General features: G+C 33.4%; 1 protein-coding gene across 1 annotated transcript in view; it reads left to right on the top strand.

Moving 5' to 3' along the window:
- Window positions 1-22,166, top strand: part of CDH17 (cadherin 17) — a 182,832-nt gene that overhangs the window by 47,946 nt on the left and 112,720 nt on the right. The window contains exons 4-5 of the mRNA XM_053715204.1: window positions 7,023-7,163; window positions 16,356-16,494. Of these exons, the coding sequence (XP_053571179.1) occupies window positions 7,023-7,163; window positions 16,356-16,494 (280 nt within the window). The remainder of the gene's footprint in view (window positions 1-7,022; window positions 7,164-16,355; window positions 16,495-22,166) is intronic.

Here is a 22,166-nt window from a genome sequence, read left to right as displayed (position 1 = left end):
CTTTGGCAGCTGGATTACCCAAAACATGTTTCTTTGTGATATCATAAAGAAGTTCTTGAAGTTTTAAATGAAAAACTCTTGCCACTAAATCAGGTTGAAATTCAACTGCTTGACCTTCTTTCAGATTTAAAACAATTATTGACCATTTTGGATTACATGTCATAGTTATTAAAAAATCAGGCTTCCCATACTTTCTTACAATAGCCATGGCATCTTGGTAATTCTGTACCATGTTTCTGGGACTACCTTGGAATGTTGATGGAAGTATAACTGCTTTGCCTGCAAGTAAGCCCTGCTCTGCAGCTACATTTTGAAGATGGTCCATGAGACCTGTATACTTTTCAACCCTTAATTTTGACTGATTTTGTCTTACATAGTTTAAACAATTACCTTCTGTTTTAACGTATGCATCTACAAAGTACTGCTGAGTCAATTTCCCAGCACTCAGAAATGGGTTTAACTTGTGACGGATGGAAAGTATATATCCATAAAATTGCATTTGTTTGACCCTTTCTCTTGGCTTTGCTAAGGCTTGAGTTCTTATATTTCTAACAGTGGTAGGGTTATAATTAAGTTTCATTTTATGTCACCTACTTTGATGCCCAAAATGGAAAAGAAGTGGATACAACATTGGTTCCAAATTTGGATCTAAAATACTTATCGTTTCTGTTTTTTTTTCATTGTTTGTACTTCGACAATGAATAATAAAATCTTGCTTAAGAGGAGGTTCACCATCTGCATTTTCAAAAATAATAGCTACCTCATTACACCGAGGAGCATTATATCTACATTAATCCTTTTTGTGATCTTGTACTACTGCGATGGTCACAGTTGCAGGTGTAACACCATTTCGAGATGCATCTTCTAAACATTCTTGTTCTACTTCATATATTATTTTACATGCTTCAGCAAAAGGATTGTTTAAAGCCATAAAAGAACTCAACTCAGTCATTAATTCAGGGTTGCAATTCATATTTTCATCAATCTTAAGGCGCTGTTGTGCAGCCTCATCTGGATTAAGAATATATAGTTGTGCAAGCTTTCTATTATCCTCATTAGAAGGATGAAGTGATCCAGTTCTGTGATATATTTGTCCATTAATTCTAAAACAGTAAGGGCCATAACCGGGAGGAGGAGCAATATTTGCCCTCATTAAAGCAAATGCTAATGAATTATTAAAAGATCTAATATTTTTGTAAACATTTTTGAATGTTTATGACTTCCTGTCATTAAGCTTTCTATTAAAGGAGCAACTTTCATAGCTTCAATATTTACTTTTCCTTTGCTGCAGCATTGACTAAATAATTAGTCTAATGGCTGCTCTTTTGAAAAATGTACTACATCACAGTTGGTGCATACAACATTTAGCTCTCTTTAAAAGAAGGAGAGAAAAAGAGAGACATAATATGGCACACTTGTAGGGAGAGTCTGGACGATAAGCTAGATGTGTAGTATGTAGTGATTAAAACATAACTTTTAATTTGTGTTTCACATAAAAGAAAGATGGATTTAACCACCACTAAAATTAATTTCAAACTTTTAATTTGAAACACAAATGAAAAGTTATGTTTTAATCACTACATACCACACATCTAGCTTATTGTGCAGACTCTCCCTACAAGTGTGCCATATTATGTCTCTCTTTTTTCTCTCCTTTTAAAAAATGTTTAACACATATGAGCATAAGGCACTGCCCACCTTGATCACTCAGGTTTGCACAAGGAGGGATTGTGGAGACAGTCTAACCCCCCCCCCCCATTCCCTAGGGGCTTTAGGGAATTCTCTCTCAACATTTAGCTCATAACATTTAGTTATGATGATCAAATGAATCATCATATCTCGCAAGTGCTGCAATGTGTTGAGTATGTTTTGCCAAATTTGTACGATGACTTTTTACATAACTTGCACTGTTTCCTTTTATGTTCCCTTTCTGTATTGTTTATGCTAAGCTGTTTTTGTGTTTCTGATTGTTCATTTTCTGAACGTGCTTTTCTATGAGCATAAGAGTTTTTTTGTTGTTCTTTATGTCTCTGATTTTCTATCATATTTGCTATCTCTTTTCTTTTCTGAACTGTTTTTGATTCCCTTAAATGGGCCCTTTCTTCATCTGTTTTTTATTTTTATTTATTCTCTCTCATTTCGTTCTTTTAAATGAAAAAAATTGGGTTTTATTTTTAAACTTTCTTTTATGGGACATGTTTTTTAAAATTATTTAAATTTTTTAAATATTTATATTGAAGCTACGGCAGTAGCAAAACCCAGACTTATTTAATATATATATATATATATATATATATATATATATATATATATATGTATATATATATATATATATATATACTGACAACCTGATCTGGATGGACTTTTGTCCTAAATATATGCCAAATATATTATAGTTAATAAGGCTACAGATGTAGCAACAATATTTATTTCTGTTATAATGTTACAGATATAGCAACACTTTATTTACCAATGCTGCTTTTATCTATATATATATATAAATTAATCTACAGGTGTTTTATATATATATTTATATGTATATAACCTACAAGTATAACGACACCCTTATTTGAATGGACTGCTGTCCTAAATATATTGAAAATATGTAATTTGAAATAAAGCTACAGGATATATAATTAAAGGGACACTGAACCCAATTTTTTTCTTTTGTGATTCAGATAGAGCATGCAATTTTAAGCAACTTTCTAATTATCAATTTAACTAACTTTCTATTATCAATTTTTCTTCATTCACTTGCTATCTTTATTTGAAAAAGAAGGCATCAAATCTTCTCTTTTGGTTTAGAACTCTGGGCAGCACTTTTTTTATTGGTAAATTAATTTATCCACCAATCCGCAAGAATAACCCAGGTTATTCACCAAAAATGGACCGGCTTCTAAACTTACATTCTTGCATTTCAAATAAAGATACCAAGAGAATGAAGAAAATTTGATAATAGGAGTAAATTAGAAAGTTGCCTTAAATTGCATGCTCTATCTGAATCACAAAAGAAAAAAAATTGGGTTTAGTGTCCCTTTAAGCTAACAAAGTAGCAAACATTTATAGTGAAAACTGCTTTAATCTCTCTCTCTCTATATATATATATATATATATATATATATATATATATATATATATATATATATATATATATATATATATATATATATATATATATATATAAATATTTCTACAGATGTAGTGACAGCCTTTTTTTATATTCAATTGTCCTATATATAATAAATATACCAATATACTTATTGAAAATGTATATATATATATAACCAACAGATATAGTGACAAACTTATCTGGATGGACTGTTGTCCTAAATATATTCCAAATATAGTATAGATAGTAAGGTTACTGATGAAGCAATAATATTTATTTTTGTTATAATGATATTGTTATAGCAACACTTTTATTAGCTATGCTACTTTTTATATATATATATATATATATATATAAAATTCATCTACAGGTGATTTAAATATTTATATATATATATATATATATATATATATATATATATATATATATATATATATATATATATATATATATATATATATATATATATATAACCTACAGGTGTAACGACACCCTTATTTGAATGGACTGCTGTCTTAGACTAAAAATATGAAATTTCTAATAAAACAACAGAATATATAATAAAGCTACCAAAGTAGCAAATATTAATTGTGAAAACTGCTTTAATCTATATATAAATATTTCTACAGGTGTAGTGACAGCCTTTTTTATGTTCAACTGTCCTATATATATATAATAAATATACCAGTTTAGCCAAACCCTATTTGCCAAACTGATAGAAAATGTATATATATATAACCAACAGGTATAGTGACAGCCTTATGGGAATGGACTTTTGTCCTAAATATATGCAAAATATATTAAATATAATAAGGCTACAGATGTAGCAGCAAAATTAATTTATAATTTTACAGATATTGCAACACTTTATTTATCAATGCTGCTTTTATCTATCTATCTATCTATCTATCTATCTATCTATCTATCAAGTAATCTACTTCTGTTGCAAAACCCTATTTGCAATATCTTTCTTATATTATTCTAATCTATAGTTAAATGTACAACTTTTTTTTTAACTTTAAATAATAAAACCCAATTTTTTTCATTTTATTTTTTATAAAAAAATAGTATACCTTTTAAATAAAGAGTATACTTTATAATAATATATTTATATAAATTATTATTCAATTTTATACCCTACTTAGCTACTTATGTAGCAACAGACTTAAAAAAAAAAAAAAAAAACTACTTTAGCTTTTAAAAAAGCTTTATAAGTATATTTATGTTCTGTTATTTAGCTTTCTATAAAGCTTATGAGGTAAAATATGTCCAATGTTTTTTGTTTTTTTTGAACAACTTAAGCTTTGAAAAAAGCTGTTAAAAATAAAAAACAACAGGCTTATCTTTAGCTTTTAAAAAAGCTTTTGGATAGAATAGCTAATAATGCTAAAAAAACTAAACTAAATTTGATGTTACCCTATTAATCTAACTGATCTCTCTCTACAACAACTCTCCTCAAAGATTGCTTTTTCCTAACTGCGTCAGATAATGTTTTAACTTATTATTTAAATTGACTAACCGGCGCGAGGAAAGGGCGTGGTCAGTCGCAAGCAACACGCGCGATTTGCCGCGAGTGAGAGGCTTGCTTTCCACAAACGTGCAGTGTTTGATTGACACTGACGTATATGTTAATTCCTATGCCCGTAATATATTTTCGGAAGTTGCGATCGGTAATTTCCGTAACTCCGCCCACACATAATTTATACTGTAACAATGCATAATTACTGTATCAATAATGTAGACACTGAAAAAATAAGCATTAATAAAAATCATGTACAAACTGACACATATATACACTTCCTTTCAAGTGTCAATATGTACATTATATATATATTACAAATGCTTTTTATAGTAGTGTCAGTGTCTACATTATTTATACAGTCACTATGCATTGTAGATGATTTACTAGTGCATGGACTGACTGATAAACACAGTAATATTTCACTCCACAGAGCTCTCCTTAACCTTGAATGCTGTAAAAACTAACTAGAGCACTCTTATGGATGAATTTCAATGCACAACTATTTTCTTTAAATCTGAGTGTGTGACCATTTCTCTGTGGAGTTATCTAGTGAAGAGGGGGTTTGCATACAGGACAAAGTGTGTGACTATGTATATTGGGGCATTTACTGTACCAAATTTTTAATTTAATAGAAGAATAATTTAACCCCTTCAGTGCTAACGACAGCTCTGAGCCATCGCAGAGTTTTCCACTCAGGTACTAACAATGGCTCAGAGCCGTCGCTAGCACTCTCCCACCTTGAGGGAGACCTGGGGGCTCCCACCCTCCCCTACCTCGTCGATTGGGCCTGTATAGTGACAGGCATCATTGGGGCTTCACATTTTGTGTGGTGACGTCACATGCAATGACGTGATGACATCACCGCGCAACTTTATTAAAAAAATACAATAAGTATAGGGAAAGGGGGCATGCTGCTTAGAAGCCTGTATCTCAGGCATCTAAGCAGCTACAGACCCCCAAGAGCTACCGTTAAAAAGGTAATCGCCTAACCTTTTCAATGGTATAAGTCTTGGGGATCTGAAAAGAAAAGTTAAAAAAACTTAAAAAAAAATTAAAAATGTAAAACCCCTCAAATCAGCTTAGTACCCAGGTGGGAAAGTGCTTAGCACTCAAAGGGTTAATGTTATATTTTGAGTTGTTATGCCATGCTGGAGTTATAGTTCCCAATTCCAAGACTCACATAAAGGAATTTCTATAAACTATACATTTTATTTAAAGAAACAGAAAATGTAGACATTACAAATATATCGGTTGCTAGTAAAATGAGCAAACTATAAGAAAGGGATTGTAAAGCCAAAATGAAACTTTCATGATTCAGATAGCAGATAAAAGTGTTGGTTATGCAAAACTGGAAAATGGGTAATAAAGGAGTTAGCTATCTTTTTAAACAATAAAATAATTGTAGTATACTGTCCCTTTAAAGGCCATCTGGAAATATATACATGTCATACACAGAAGGTCTTTAAAGGGTCTGTTGATATGAGGTGCACACTCAAATCTTCATGAGATTATTATTATCATCATTTATTTGTATAGCGCCACCAAATTCCGTAGCGCTGGATCAAAACTTTTTTTTAAAACTCTTGATTATAGTGAATTTGCAGGGATCCAATTGGCTCCTGACCTTGTATGCCATTCTCACAGACTCCCCGAACCAGTCAGAAAATCTGTAACTTGTTTTTTGGTATTTTTTATTATTTTTTTTTATTTCAAAGGAAGCAGGCAAGCAGCTTACGTATTTAAAGTCTTCTGCATCTCCCAGTAACCTCACTAGGAACTGCCGAGGCATGGGGGCCGAATTACTAAGCTGCGAATGCAGCTGTTTCTGTGCAAGCCTTCAGACTCGCCGGAAACTTAAGTTAAGAAGCAGCGGTCTTAAAACTGCTGCTCACTCATCCGCCACCGCTGACGTGGTGGATAGCAATCATCCTGATCAGATACGATCGGGATGATTGACACCCCTGCTAGCGGCCAATTGGCCATGAATGTGCAGGGGGCAGCATTGCACAAACATTTCACAAGGAATGCTTGTGCAATGATAAATGCAGACAACGTACTGTCGGCATTTATTGATGTCGGGCAGATATGATAAATCGGCCCCTTTAACTCATCAACTAGTCAGGAGTTAAAAGTTACTAGCCCAGAGGGAAAAGGTTACTAGTCCACTGTTAAATATTAGAAAAAGTCAAATTTGGTACTTGTCTACTGCAATTTTTACTTATCAAGGACTTGAGAACTAGGGGAAAATAGTTTTTGTGCTGCCAAGGCACTGTGAAATCTGCTGCTTGTGTATGAGGCTCCTTGGGGTTGGAGTTAAGGTTAATGGGAGGTCATATTAACACCGTTTATGTAAATGACTGGAACATCTTTATTGTGTTTTTTTCTTAACAGTTTATAAAAAGCAACCCAAATTCTGAGACATTTGTTGTTGAAGGTGAAACAGATAATGTTATAGAAATTTCACCCACCAATGGAATACTGAGGACAATTCAAAGTCTTGATAGAGAAAGGAAAACAGTTTACAGATTACAGGTAAGTGATGTGAACAAAAAGCATGATATCATTTACACTTGTTCTCTTATACTTGACATGAAACCCCAACATTTTCTTTCATGAATCAGATAGAACATAGATTTTTAAACAACTTTCCAATTTACTTCTATTATCAATTTTGTTTCATTCTCTTAGTATCTTGTGTTGAAGGAGCTAGTTGATCATTTCAATAAGCCAATAATGAGAAGCATTTCTGTACAGCCACCAATCAGCAGCTTGCTCCCAGACCCTAAGCCTACCTAGGTATTCATTTCAACAAAGGCTATCAAGAGAACTAAGCAAAATAGATAATAGAATTACACTGGAAGGTTGTTTAAAATTGTATTCTCTATCTGAATCATAAAGAAACATTTTTGGGTTTCATGTCCCTTTAATATATATACCACAATACCAATATATTAGGGTTCAGAAAAAAACAAATCACTTGAAAAAATAATATGGGGTAGATTCCAATCCTTCCAATTTCATTCATTTGTGGTTTTTCAACTCCTGATCAGTTTTTCAATTTGTGAGTGATCACGATCCAAGTGATAACACCATTTCCATAATGGGAAAAGTTCAGATTAGATTTGAACAGGTAGAATGAAAATTGCACATTCAATACACTGACAGCAATTGCTTTGGCAAATACAATCCTGCCGACCACGCGTTTTGTACTTTATTTCAGCAACAAAATGGACACATCAAATTCAACACATACAGGGTTTTAATAAACTGTAAAAATTGCCTTTTTTATATTTTTGTGTATTACAAGATGATTTGGATTAATTCTATTATATTGCTAATGTGCAATACATTCTGAAATGCCGCAGACACAATTATATATAATATATATATATATATATATATATATATATATATATATATATATATATATATATATATATATATATATATATATATATATAGTGAACAGAAGAGGGGAAGGGCGCACAGAGAAACCAGATCTGGGTGTAGTATGTCACAATATCAAAAACATCAATCATGCCAAATACACACTCACTTGTTTGGACCTCAATCTGTATGAGGTAAGGTACTGGCGTGGAGGCTGTTTCAAGCCCTATGGGCCATCTTTCAATTCGTCTCACTGCTGTATCCTGCTTCAATATATTCCAAATCAAAGCTCCTTTGTGTCTGTCTTGTCAGCCTATTGATGCATGATTTGAAGATAGCAGTCTCTTGTGATACGCCTCACACGCACACGCACATACAGAGTGCGCTTCTCTCTCTGTGTTTATATACATATATATATGTCAATTATGGTCTGATTCATTAAACCTATATTGAGCACTATTAGTGGGGAAGACAGACATTTATATATGTATATTTATTTAATATACAGCTAACACAATTTTCAAGAAATGTTGCTGGAAACAACACAAGCCACATCAATAAGTCGTGTTTAGCAATTACACTCAAGCAAAAGCACTAAATAGCTGGCCACTTCTAATCTAACCCAAAATATTTATTTCATGATTCAGATTGAGTAAGTCATTTTAAACAACTTTCCAATTTACACCTGTTATCTATTTTACTTTGTTCTCTTGGTATTCTGTGTTGAAAAGTATACACTGGTTAGGCTCAGCAGCAGCAATTCCCTACTTGTAGCTATCTGCTGATAGGTAGATGCACATATACCAAACCAATGTGTTTAGCTAGCTCCCAGTGTTGCATTGTTGCTCATTTAAAAATAATTCAAATAAGATTAAAGGGACATAATACTCATATGCTAAATCACTTGAAACTGATGCAGTATAACTGTAAAAAGCTGACAGGAAAATATCACCTGAGCATCTCTATGTAAAAAAGGAAGATATTTTACCTCACAATCTCCTCAGCTCAGCAGAGTAAGTTCTGTGTAAAAAGTTATACTCAGCTGCTCCCAGCTGCAGGTAAAAAAACAAAAAAAATGAAGAAATGAACAGCAGCCAATCAGCATCAGCAGTGCTGAGGTCATGAACTCTTACTGTGATCTCATGAGATTTGACTTAACTCTCATGAGATTTCATAGTAAGCTTCCTTTACCTGATTGGTGAAATAATATGAGAGTGCACGAAGCTCATCCTTTCAGATGTCCCGGGACAGACACACTAAAATGCTGCTTAGAAATCCTTTACAATGGTAGGTGGCTACTGAGGAACTTTTGAGGTAAAATATCTTTCTTTTTTACATAGAGATGTTCAGGAGATATTTTCTAGTCAGCTTTTTACAGCTATGCTGCATCACTTTCAAGTGTTTAAACATTTGGGTATTATGGCCCTTTAAGCGAATTTGATAATATAAGGAAAATGGAAGTTATTTAAAGGACCAGTAAATACAGTAGATTTGCATTATAAACACATTCATGATAACAAGACAATGCGATAGAACTTAGTCTGAACTTCAAATGAGTAGTAGATTTTACTCTGAAAAATGTCAAAGTTATGTCTATTTCCACTCCTCCTGTATCATGTGACAGCCATCAGCCAATCACAAATGCCTATACATTTATTCTGTGAATTCTTGCGCTCAGTAGGAGCTGGTGACTCAAAAAGTGTAAATATAAAAAGATAGATTAATAGAAGTAAATGGGAAAGTTGTTTGTTTCAAATTGCATGCTCTATCTGAACCAATAAAGTTTAATTTTGACTTGATTGTGTAAGCTGAATCATAAAAGAGACATTTTTGGATTTAATTTCCCTTTAACTCGCCACTTGTAATCAACTGTGTTCCACTTGTACCCTAACTCAGTGTATATTGTTGATGTTGTAGCCATGAAGTGAATACAGCGCCAACAAGAGGCCAAGGGATAAATATACTCACAGAGAGATAAAAGAAGATTTAATGAACCATGTTAAAAAGCATCAGTAATAAAAGACTATATATAAAAAATGTAAAAAGCACATATAAATAAAATTACAAATACAGGAATATCTTACAGAAGCGGCTCAAAGGGCCAAAGCTGATAATTACAATAAAAACAGAGGTAATAACAGGTGATCAGTGTGAGTGGTACACCAGAATAAGAGTGTATACTGATAAAACAGAATTAGCCTAAGTACAACTGTAGCAAGTGCATCAAGCAAAAAACTAATAAACAATAATACAAACAATAGTGTTCAAAATTAGTGTTACAAAAATAGTGTTCCAAAAAATAGAAAAATGCACTGCAGTGCAAAAAAGGGGGTAGCAAAATAATTGTATAAATACAATCAAATAGTGAGTTAGTGCAAATGGATATAAAAATGCTAGCTACTTAATGCAGTGAGGTTAAGATATAATTAAATAAAATACACAATATGCAATAACATAAAAAATAAAAAATAAAATACACAATATGCAATAACATAAAAAATAAAAAATAATAAAATATAAAATATAATCCAAAAAAGTGTTCAAAAAGTTGATCAACAAATGTTAGTGAAGAACAAAAATAAGTCAATCAAAACTAAAAAATGGAAAAAATGGGTGATGAAAAGCAAGGTGAAAGTGAGGAAATTGATTCCTTCCAATGTTAGTTACTTTGACAGATCCAAATTCCTGAGTGTGGTTGCTGAAGTAGCTGAATGGATCCTAGCACCTGTCAGCTGCTCCTATGGTATCCTAAAAAGTGTCCCTGTAAAAAAAGAAATTCACAACATAGTGTATCCAATATGAGAATGAAGTAAAGATTAAAGTAATGCTTACCAATATGTCAACGCGTTTCTGCCCTCAAAAAAGGGCCTTTCTCAAGACTAGAATATTGGTAATGGCAGCTGGCCTTATATACAATTTAGAAGTAGCCTATATGGTAGTTTAATTGATTAATTGTATTGTTTGGGCGCCAAATCCCTCCACTTCCTGTGTAACATCTAAAAGATTCCCCCATAAAGTGTAGCATCACTTCCTGTGTAACATCTAAAAGATTCCCCTCCACTTCCTGTGTAACATCTAAAAGATTCCCCCATAAAGTGTAGCATCACTTCCTGTGTAACATCTAAAAGATTCCCCTCCACTTCCTGTGTAACATCTAAAAGATTCCCCCATAAAGTGTAGTATCACTTCCTGTGTAACATCTAAAAGATTCCCCTCCACTTCCTGTGTAACATCTAAAAGATTCCCCCATAAAGTGTAGCATCACTTCCTGTGTAACATCTAAAAGATTCCCCCATATGGCAAACCGGAAGTATATAAATTTTCCCGGATTAATTTTATACATATCTAAATATATAGGTAATTCAAAAGGCATGTATATGGCCTTAGATTTATCCAGTTGTTTCTTTCTCAATTGCCGGTATCTTTGTTTTGGCTTACCAGTTTCAAGCCCAATATCGGAGCTACCCGGTAGTGACGTAACCGTTGACGTCATTTCCGGTCCGGCGATATTACATAGACAGGCCGCTAGCAACATTAGCATGCTGTACAATGCTAATATATGCGGCTGTCAGTTACGCCTCCCATCTAGTATATTAAATCCTTAGAGAGCCCTGGGGATAAAGATGTCAGAACAATGCCCACCAATGTGTCGCTAAAGGGGATAAGTGTCAAGGCACTATTGGCCCCCAAACGTTATAACGATAGATAAAGGCTATGTAATCACAAACATTGAGATTTACAAAAAACTAACACATATTTTATGTCAGTGGGACAAAGGAAACAATAAAAACAATAACGGCAAGTATTTTTGGAAATTAAATAACGGTTTTGTTATCTATTTCTCTTAAGTCCAAAGGGGTCAGATAATATTTTCTTTCTATAGCCATATTTTATATATCCATCATTATACTAGTAGATGGATTGAATGATCTCAAATATTATAATATGTGTTAACATATTGTCAAAGTGTGTTTAAGATACACTGGTAGTGGATTAAGTGATCTTAAATATTATAATATGTGTTAACATATTGTTAAAATATTTTGAGATATGTTTGACACTTCATAAAGAGAAGAGAAGTTGTATATACTTTTATGGATCCTTCAATGTCATTGAGCCATGCTCAGATGGTAAGATCTCGCATATTTATAAGAAATAAAGTTATTTTAATTTATTTTAAAAAAGATCAGAATCATAGTGAGAGGAGGAAGAAATTAACATGTGATGAATTATTTACAGAGGGCAAACTGCTTAGTTATTAAAAAAGTCCTAGAATGTATCTATATATATACATACATACACATACATACATACATATACATATACATATATATATATACATATATATATACATACATATACATATATATATACACATATATACATATATATATCTCGTTTGCTCCAAAATTTGAGCATAGAGAATACAAAGTCCCAATAGAAACAATTTGGACTTAGTTGTCCATCTATCTGATATGTAAAATTAGTTATATGTATATAAAGATATAGATAAAACCAGGACATGGTATCTCATATTTAGCGAGAAATAAAAGGGATATGTACCTGATTCTGGTCGCATAAATATATTAGATTACAACGCCATCATAGTAATTGAATAAGGAAACTAGTGATAGCTGGACAAGTCCAGTGTATAAATTTCTATGTCAGAGAAAGAAACATTCAAGTGTATGCTCATGAATGTAATTAAGGGTATATATATAAAAGGGTATATAAATAGGAAACAGTCTACATTTGCTGTTTAATAGTTGAGAACTAGAACAATAGAGGAAAATAGAGGAAAAAGCCTTCTTCTTATGTTAATAGGATAACTGTATAGGGTAGGGTGAAGGGTAACCTTAAGCAGACAAAAAATGATACGCAATTAATGAGTAAAAATGGATGAATAAATCTTCACCCTACCACATATTTGTTTACCATCTTCTGTTTGATCTTCTGATCACCATTAAAATCTAAGCTCCACAATACTATATAATTGTGGGTTAGAATGATTTAAAAGTAGGTTTTGCAGATTCAATCTTCAAAGCAATTAGTGTGAACATCTATACAGTTATCCTATTAACATAAGAAGAAGGCTTTTTCCTCTATTTTCCTCTATTGTTCTAGTTCTCAACTATTAAACAGCAAATGTAGACTGTTTCCTATTTATATACCCTTTTATATATATACCCTTAATTACATTCATGAGCATACACTTGAATGTTTCTTTCTCTGACATAGAAATTTATACACTGGACTTGTCCAGCTATCACTAGTTTCCTTATTCAATTACTATGATGGCGTTGTAATCTAATATATTTATGCGACCAGAATCAGGTACATATCCCTTTTATTTCTCGCTAAATATGAGATACCATGTCCTGGTTTTATCTATATCTTTATATACATATAACTAATTTTACATATCAGATAGATGGACAACTAAGTCCAAATTGTTTCTATTGGGACTTTGTATTCTCTATGCTCAAATTTTGGAGCAAACGAGATATATATATGTATATATGTGTATATATATATGTATATGTATGTATATATATATGTATATATATATATGTATATGTATATGTATGTATGTATGTGTATGTATGTATATATATATAGATACATTCTAGGACTTTTTTAATAACTAAGCAGTTTGCCCTCTGTAAATAATTCATCACATGTTAATTTCTTCCTCCTCTCACTATGATTCTGATCTTTTTTAAAATAAATTAAAATAACTTTATTTCTTATAAATATGCGAGATCTTACCATCTGAGCATGGCTCAATGACATTGAAGGATCCATAAAAGTATATACAACTTCTCTTCTCTTTATGAAATGTCAAACATATCTCAAAATATTTTAACAATATGTTAACACATATTATAATATTTAAGATCACTTAATCCACTACCAGTGTATCTTAAACACACTTTGACAATATGTTAACACATATTATAATATTTGAGATCATTCAATCCATCTACTAGTATAATGATGGATATATAAAATATGGCTATAGAAAGAAAATATTATCTGACCCCTTTGGACTTAAGAGAAATAGATAACAAAACCGTTATTTAATTTCCAAAAATACTTGCCGTTATTGTTTTTATTGTTTCCTTTGTCCCACTGACATAAAATATGTGTTAGTTTTTTGTAAATCTCAATGTTTGTGATTACATAGCCTTTATCTATCGTTATAACGTTTGGGGGCCAATAGTGCCTTGACACTTATCCCCTTTAGCGACACATTGGTGGGCATTGTTCTGACATCTTTATCCCCAGGGCTCTCTAAGGATTTAATATACTAGATGGGAGGCGTAACTGACAGCCGCATATATTAGCATTGTACAGCATGCTAATGTTGCTAGCGGCCTGTCTATGTAATATCGCCGGACCGGAAATGACGTCAACGGTTACGTCACTACCGTGTAGCTCCGATATTGGGCTTGAAACTGGTAAGCCAAAACAAAGATACCGGCAATTGAGAAAGAAACAACTGGATAAATCTAAGGCCATATACATGCCTTTTGAATTACCTATATATTTAGATATGTATAAAATTAATCCGGGAAAATTTATATACTTCCGGTTTGCCATATGGGGGAATCTTTTAGATGTTACACAGGAAGTGATGCTACACTTTATGGGGGAATCTTTTAGATGTTACACAGGAAGTGGAGGGGAATCTTTTAGATGTTACACAGGAAGTGATACTACACTTTATGGGGGAATCTTTTAGATGTTACACAGGAAGTGGAGGGGAATCTTTTAGATGTTACACAGGAAGTGATGCTACACTTTATGGGGGAATCTTTTAGATGTTACACAGGAAGTGGAGGGGAATCTTTTAGATGTTACACAGGAAGTTATGCTACACTTTATGGGGGAATCTTTTAGATGTTACACAGGAAGTGGAGGGATTTGGCGCCCAAACAATACAATTAATCAATTAAACTACCATATAGGCTACTTCTAAATTGTATATAAGGCCAGCTGCCATTACCAATATTCTAGTCTTGAGAAAGGCCCTTTTTTGAGGGCAGAAACGCGTTGACATATTGGTAAGCATTACTTTAATCTTTACTTCATTCTCATATTGGATACACTATGTTGTGAATTTCTTTTTTTACAGGGACACTTTTTAGGATACCATAGGAGCAGCTGACAGGTGCTAGGATCCATTCAGCTACTTCAGCAACCACACTCAGGAATTTGGATCTGTCAAAGTAACTAACATTGGAAGGAATCAATTTCCTCACTTTCACCTTGCTTTTCATCACCCATTTTTTCCATTTTTTAGTTTTGATTGACTTATTTTTGTTCTTCACTAACATTTGTTGATCAACTTTTTGAACACTTTTTTGGATTATATTTTATATTTTATTATTTTTTATTTTTTATGTTATTGCATATTGTGTATTTTATTTTTTATTTTTTATGTTATTGCATATTGTGTATTTTATTTAATTATATCTTAACCTCACTGGATTAAGTAGCTAGCATTTTTATATCCATTTGCACTAACTCACTATTTGATTGTATTTATACAATTATTTTGCTACCCCCTTTTTTTGCACTGCAGTGCATTTTTCTATTTTTTGGAACACTATTTTTGTAACACTAATTTTGAACACTATTGTTTGTATTATTGTTTATTAGTTTTTTGCTTGATGCACTTGCTACAGTTGTACTTAGGCTAATTCTGTTTTATCAGTATACACTCTTATTCTGGTGTACCACTCACACTGATCACCTGTTATTACCTCTGTTTTTATTGTAATTATCAGCTTTGGCCCTTTGAGCCGCTTCTGTAAGATATTCCTGTATTTGTAATTTTATTTATATGTGCTTTTTACATTTTTTATATATAGTCTTTTATTACTGATGCTTTTTAACATGGTTCATTAAATCTTCTTTTATCTCTCTGTGAGTATATTTATCCCTTGGCCTCTTGTTGGCGCTGTATTCACTTCTTACTACTTGTGCATATTTTTTGGAGGTTGGTTAGGATCTCTGTTTGGATACAGCTTGGGGATTACCTTAGCGCTTGTACACACACCCTTTTTCACGATGTTGTAGCCATGCACTACGGTAATTTAGCTTTTTTAGATCACTGCAAACATAATCTTTTTTTATATGCAAAGCCTTTTAACCAAATGTACAGAAACAAAAGATTTGTAAAATACTTTTGAATTCATTTGAAAACAGTTTGTTTTTCAGTGTTTAATATATGATTATTATTATTATCATTATTTGTTAAACGCCACACTATTCTCCAGCCATGTTTGTATATTCAATGAAAATGTAATTTATCTGGGTTTGCTGTTTTAGGTGAAGACTCTCAGTTCCTCTGGATCAACTGTAGAAGGTCCATATACTGTTAACATTATTGTTGAGGACATTAATGACAACCAACCACACTTTAACCAATCTGAGTATCAAGGAGAAGTAAGAGAACAATTCAGACCAGGTAATACCCAGAACAAAATATAAAATAAATATAAAATAAACCAAGTTATATTATAGTTATAAACTTTACTACTAGTAAGTAACCATAAAGAATGTATTAATGTCCATACAAGATAGATTTTATGCAAGTTGTTATTAATAGAGACAGAATCACTCAAGATGCTCAAATGATGAGTACTATGGCAGCTTTCTAATGTAACAGTATGGGGGTTATAGACAGAAAGTACAATGGAGCAGAAGATTGTGTAGAGATGGTGTTGGGAATTGGCAATTAGAATTAATTGGGCTGAGACAGGATTGCTTTTATGGTTAATTATGGTGGTGACTTTTAGGCCAACCATCTCACCGACAGATTACAGACTGTGTCACTGACTCACTATATACAGTACTGGTTGGTTAAACAGTGTCACTATATACAGTAATGAGGGGTCAGACCATCTCACAGACTGTGGGCACAGGGTACCTCCTTTTGTAGACATGTAATCTGATTCACATTTTTTTTCTGTGTTAAATGAAAAGAAAAAAAAGTTAAAAAAAAGTATCAAATTCACTTTTTTGGGGGGTGGGGGGGGCCCTTCTTAGATTCTTGCACCTGGGCCCTGTGGTTTCTAGTTTCACCTCTGTATATGTATATACTCATATACTTATATATTTACAGGAAGAATACAGTTCCCCATAAACTGCAATGCAATGTTTTTTCCTAACTCCCCACACACGACAACTTTAACCCCAAAAAACTGCCTAGTGCAGTTGTTTTTTATTAAAAAAAAATGCTACTTTTTTGTAGAAACTACACTATACTTTATTTGGGGGGTAATTGGGGCACTTTTAGAAAATTAACCAGAAATCTATTCTCTGGTTAATTTTCTGTAATGGCTGGTTATTTGACATGTGCCCGCAAAGGTGCGAATGTGATCGTTTACAGCAGTGTGATAAATTAGCGCTCCACTTGTAAGTAATCTAGCCGCCCATAATAAATGTACTGATGTTACCGTGACTGATTTGAGAAACTCTATTACTCAGCAATCCACATTGAATGCATTGAGTTAGTATCATTTAAAAGGATATACAGTATATATATATAAACCATGCATATAAAAAGTAGCATTTAAACATGTTATGATTATTTTAAAGCTGTTTAAAATGAGACTGAAACTAAAAGTAAAATCTTTTGCACACTGGCCTATAAGGACAACTTCCACAAAACTATTGGTGAACAATAAAATGTCCCAAAAAGCATAAACACAAAAACGTTGTTTGTTTTAATCACATAAATTTCTGTTTAAAGAAAAAAGTATACTTTATTTTAGAACACATTCTAATAAAAGTAACACAGGATTACATTTGCTCTAACCTCGGTTCGAACCATGGGAAAAACAGTTAAAGGGACAATAAATACCTTGTAAATAAAAGGCATGTATTTTGTCTTGCTATAGAACAGCCAAGTCTAAACATTTTTTAAGGCAAATTGACATCTTGTTTGCTGCAGTTGTTTTTTAACTAGCCAAATTCCACCCACATTTTGCCTTTTGTTGAGGAGGCAATCTGGGCTTGATGTCTGCAGACATCACGGATAGTCACTGTCATAGTGTTAATATAAAGTACATTGTTTTGCAGTTATTATCTGTTAAAGCCAGTGGGGAGCATGCAATATGTAGCAGTGTTAGCCTTGAGAAGCCTGTAGGTTGCTTTTCCAGGTCTGGGAATGAAAAAAGCCACAATTTTAAGAGCTAAGTTATATGAAAAGTGGCAAAATAAATAATGAAACTATATTGCAAAATTGTTATACTAAGTGTAACTAAACATTTTGGTCTTGATTACAAGTGGAGTGCTATTTTAACATGCTGCTGTAAAAGGGGCAAATTTGCCCCTTTAGAGGCGCTCGTTAAATAACCAGCCATTACAAGTGGCTGGTTAATGCTACCGTAAGCTCACGGGAGCACTTTCAGACCTCTGGTTAATGACAAAAATGTGCCCCAATTGTCCCCACAATAAAGTGGACATTTATTTTACATAAATACAAACTATGACCATTTTTATTTTTTTCAATAAAAAATTACACAAAGCAGTTATAAGGGGTTAAAATGAGGGGATGTGGGGGTGTTAAAATAAAAACGGCACTGAAAAGGGCCTTTAAATAGAGGTTAATGGGAACTGTGTTTTCACTGTAAATGTATATGTATATATATATTGTTAATATGTGCATATACAAATATAAACACATTACTATATATCTATATGTTTATATAAATATATATTTTTAATTTGCTGCCCAATGCTGCGCGAATTACCCCCTGAAGCCTATGGAAGTGCATTCTTGTGAAAGCAAGGCATTTCCATGCACTGGTATGACTGAGTGGAGCACAAATATCACGCTCGCGAAAGCGCAATTTTGCTCTCCACTCGTAATCTAGGCCTTTATATTTAAATCTCAAGCTCTTTATTGTCCCTTTAACATTGTTACATATAAGGAAAAGAAAGTAATGAAAATACATGTCACAGCAAGGCAGCTTTAAACCATAACAGGGATAGGAGAATAGAGAGAAATCACGTGTATATCTGTCTTGTTAGATCCCATCAGCACAGGACATTTTTTTTTACTTGCTGCATTGTGAGGCTGGTATAGGTCACCCACACCAGTCTCAATATAAATGATGGTGTAAATTGTAATTTTAAAGAAAAATGCTAAAGATGACTTTATTGTAACTGAAAATAAAATGTAAATATACACGAAAGTCAAAATTAAACTTTCCTCATTCACATAGAGCATTCAGTTAGCATAAATGTACACCTTCCAATTGACTTTGGTTATGAAATTTACCTTACTTCTTTCTTTTGGTATCTTTGATTGATATTTAGCTCCTTTACATGAAAGTATATCTTGCATGTAACTTGTGCACTTTATGACAGCAGTGTTTGCAAGAATGTGTGTAACAATATTATCAATGCTGGACTGGCCTACAAGGATACCAGGAGATTTCCCGGTGGGCTGCAGCAGCTGGGGCTGGAAAGCTACAATTTAAAGGGGTTATACATGGATGCAATTGGGCTTTAGAGTGCATATGACAACAATCTGGAACTTTTTTTTAATACAAACTAATAAAATATAAACTTGAAACAAAATATTGGGGGAAGGAGAATCACAGTTATTCCCATTTGAGAAAAATGGGTTGTGCGCATTGTGAGTCAACAGAAAATAGAGCTGGTCTCCAAATTTTCCAGGGCTGCTTTTTATTCCCAGTCCGGCCCTGAATATTATTATACACTAGTTGGTAAGCCTGCCCAGAGGGCAGTCTATATGTTGTAAATACAAAAAATAAAAAATAGAACTAAAGAAAAAACACATTATCCAAAATAAAAAAAATAAACCTAATCCCTATGAAAATAAAATAGCCCCCCAAAATAAAAACACCCCCTAATCTAATGCTAAACTACCAATAGCCCTTAAAATGGCTTTTTGTAGGGTATTGCCATAAGTTAATCAACTCTTTTACATGAAAAATAAACAAAGTCCCCCTTAACAGTAAAAAAAACCTCACCCACCAAATCCCCCAAAATAAAAAACCTGACACTAAAAAAAACTAAATCTACCCATTGCCCTGAAAAGGGCATTTGTATGGGGATTGCCCTTAAAAGGGCATTTAGCTCTTTTGCAAAGTGCCCCAAAAAAACCTAAGTTAAAAAAAAACCAAAACCTAACACTAAAGCTCCAAATAGGTACTCACGGTTCCTGAAGTCCGGCGGAGAAGGTCTTCTTCCAGGTGGGTCCATCATCTTCATCCACAGTGAAGGTGGCGCGGAGCAGAGATGCGGAGCGGTGTTTCCAAATGTGGCGATCCTCAGTGGCGGCGACGGTCCTTGGCGGCAGTGCTCCTCGGCAGCATGGAGGTTCCTCTTCATGCGATCGTCCACCGCACACTGATGATTCAATCCAAGGTACCCCATATTTATTGGGGTACCTTGCATTCCTATTGGCTGACATTTTCACATCAGCCAATAGGATGAGAGCAATTGAAATCTTATTGACTGGTGAACAGCCAATAGGATGAGAGAAAGTGAAATTTTATTGGCAGTTCATCAGCCAATAAGATTTCACTTGCTCTCATCCTATTGGCTGATGTGAAAATGTCAGCCAATAGAAATGCAAGGTGCCCCAATAAATATGGGGTGCCTTGGATTTAATCTTCAGTGTGTGGTGGAGGATCGCATGAAGAGGAAACTCCATGCTGCCGACGGGGTCCGCCGCCGCCAAGGACTGTCGCCGCCTCAGAGTATCGCTACATCTGGAAACACTGCTCCCTATCTCCACTCCGCCCCGCCTTCACTGTGGATGAAGATGATGGACCTGCCTGGAAGAAGACCTTTTCCGCCGGACTTCTGGAACCTGAGTACCTATTTGGGGCTTTGTTTTAGTTTTTTTTTTTTAATTTTGGGGGTTTTATATTTTTTAACTTAGTTTTTTTTTGGGCACTTTGCTTTTAAGGGAAGTGAAAAAGAGCTAAATGCCCTTTTAAGGGCAATGCCCATACAAATGCCCTTTTCAGGGCAATGGGTAGTTTAGTTTTTTTGTGTTAGGTTTTTTATTTTGGGGGGTTCGGTGGGTGGGGGTTTTTACTGTTAAGGGGGACTTTGATTATTTTTAACGTAAAAGAGCTGTTTAACTTAGTGCAATGCCCTACAAAAAGCCATTTTAAGGGCTATTGGTAGTTTAACATTAGATTAGGGGGTGTTTTTATTTTCATAGAGGGGCTTTTTATTTTCATAGAGATGAGGTTTAATTTTTTAAAGTTTGATTATTTGGTTTATTATTTTTTGTAATGTTAGCCTTTTTATTTTTTGTAATGATAGATTAAAGTATTTTTTATAAGTAATGTAGTTGTTTATTATTTTATGTAATTAAGGGGTTAATTTAGGGGTTGTTAGGTTAGGGGGTTTAGTCTTTAACTTATTTGCGCTGTGGGGTTGGCGGTGTAGGAGTTAATAGTTAAAGTAGTGTACTGCGTTGGTGGTGGATGGCGGTTTAGGAGTTAATAGATGTATTTGGTAGTTTGCGATGTTAGGGTTGGTGGATTTAGATGTTAGGGTTGGTGGATTTAGGGGTTAAGAATTTTATTTGCGTTGTGGGGTTGGCGGTGTAGGAGTTAATAGTTAAATTAGTTGACTGCGTTGGTGGTGGATGGACGTTTAGAGGTTAAGAGATGTATTTGGTAGATTGCGATGTTAGGGTTGGTGGATTTAGGGTTTTTTTTTTTTTCCTTAAAACTTAAATACTTATAGCAGGCTTTTTTTTTATATATATATATATATATATATATATATATATATATATCCTTATTGCGGGCGATTAGTGTTTTTTTTATATACTTATTGCAGGCGATTAGTTTTTTTTTTAATACTTGATGCGGGCGGTTCGTTTTTTTTTTTATATACTTATTGCGGGCAATTCGTTTTGTTTTTTTTAATACTTGATACGGGCTGTTATGTTTTGTTTTTGTAATGCTCCATTTGCCTTCGCTGCATCCTGGTAGATTCTGAAAATGGCAGGTTGTTGAAAGGTGGATTCTTTTACCACTCTGCCATTTTCGGAATCTTTGCCAACATTCCATTGAGGATGCATGCGCAACTGCCGATGGCAACGGACATTACAAACGCAATTATAGTATAGATATAATT

This window comes from Bombina bombina, chromosome 5 (assembly GCF_027579735.1).
Source record: "Bombina bombina isolate aBomBom1 chromosome 5, aBomBom1.pri, whole genome shotgun sequence".
NCBI classification, from domain to species: Eukaryota; Metazoa; Chordata; class Amphibia; order Anura; family Bombinatoridae; genus Bombina; species Bombina bombina.
This window is presented reverse-complemented; position numbering and strand designations above follow the sequence as displayed.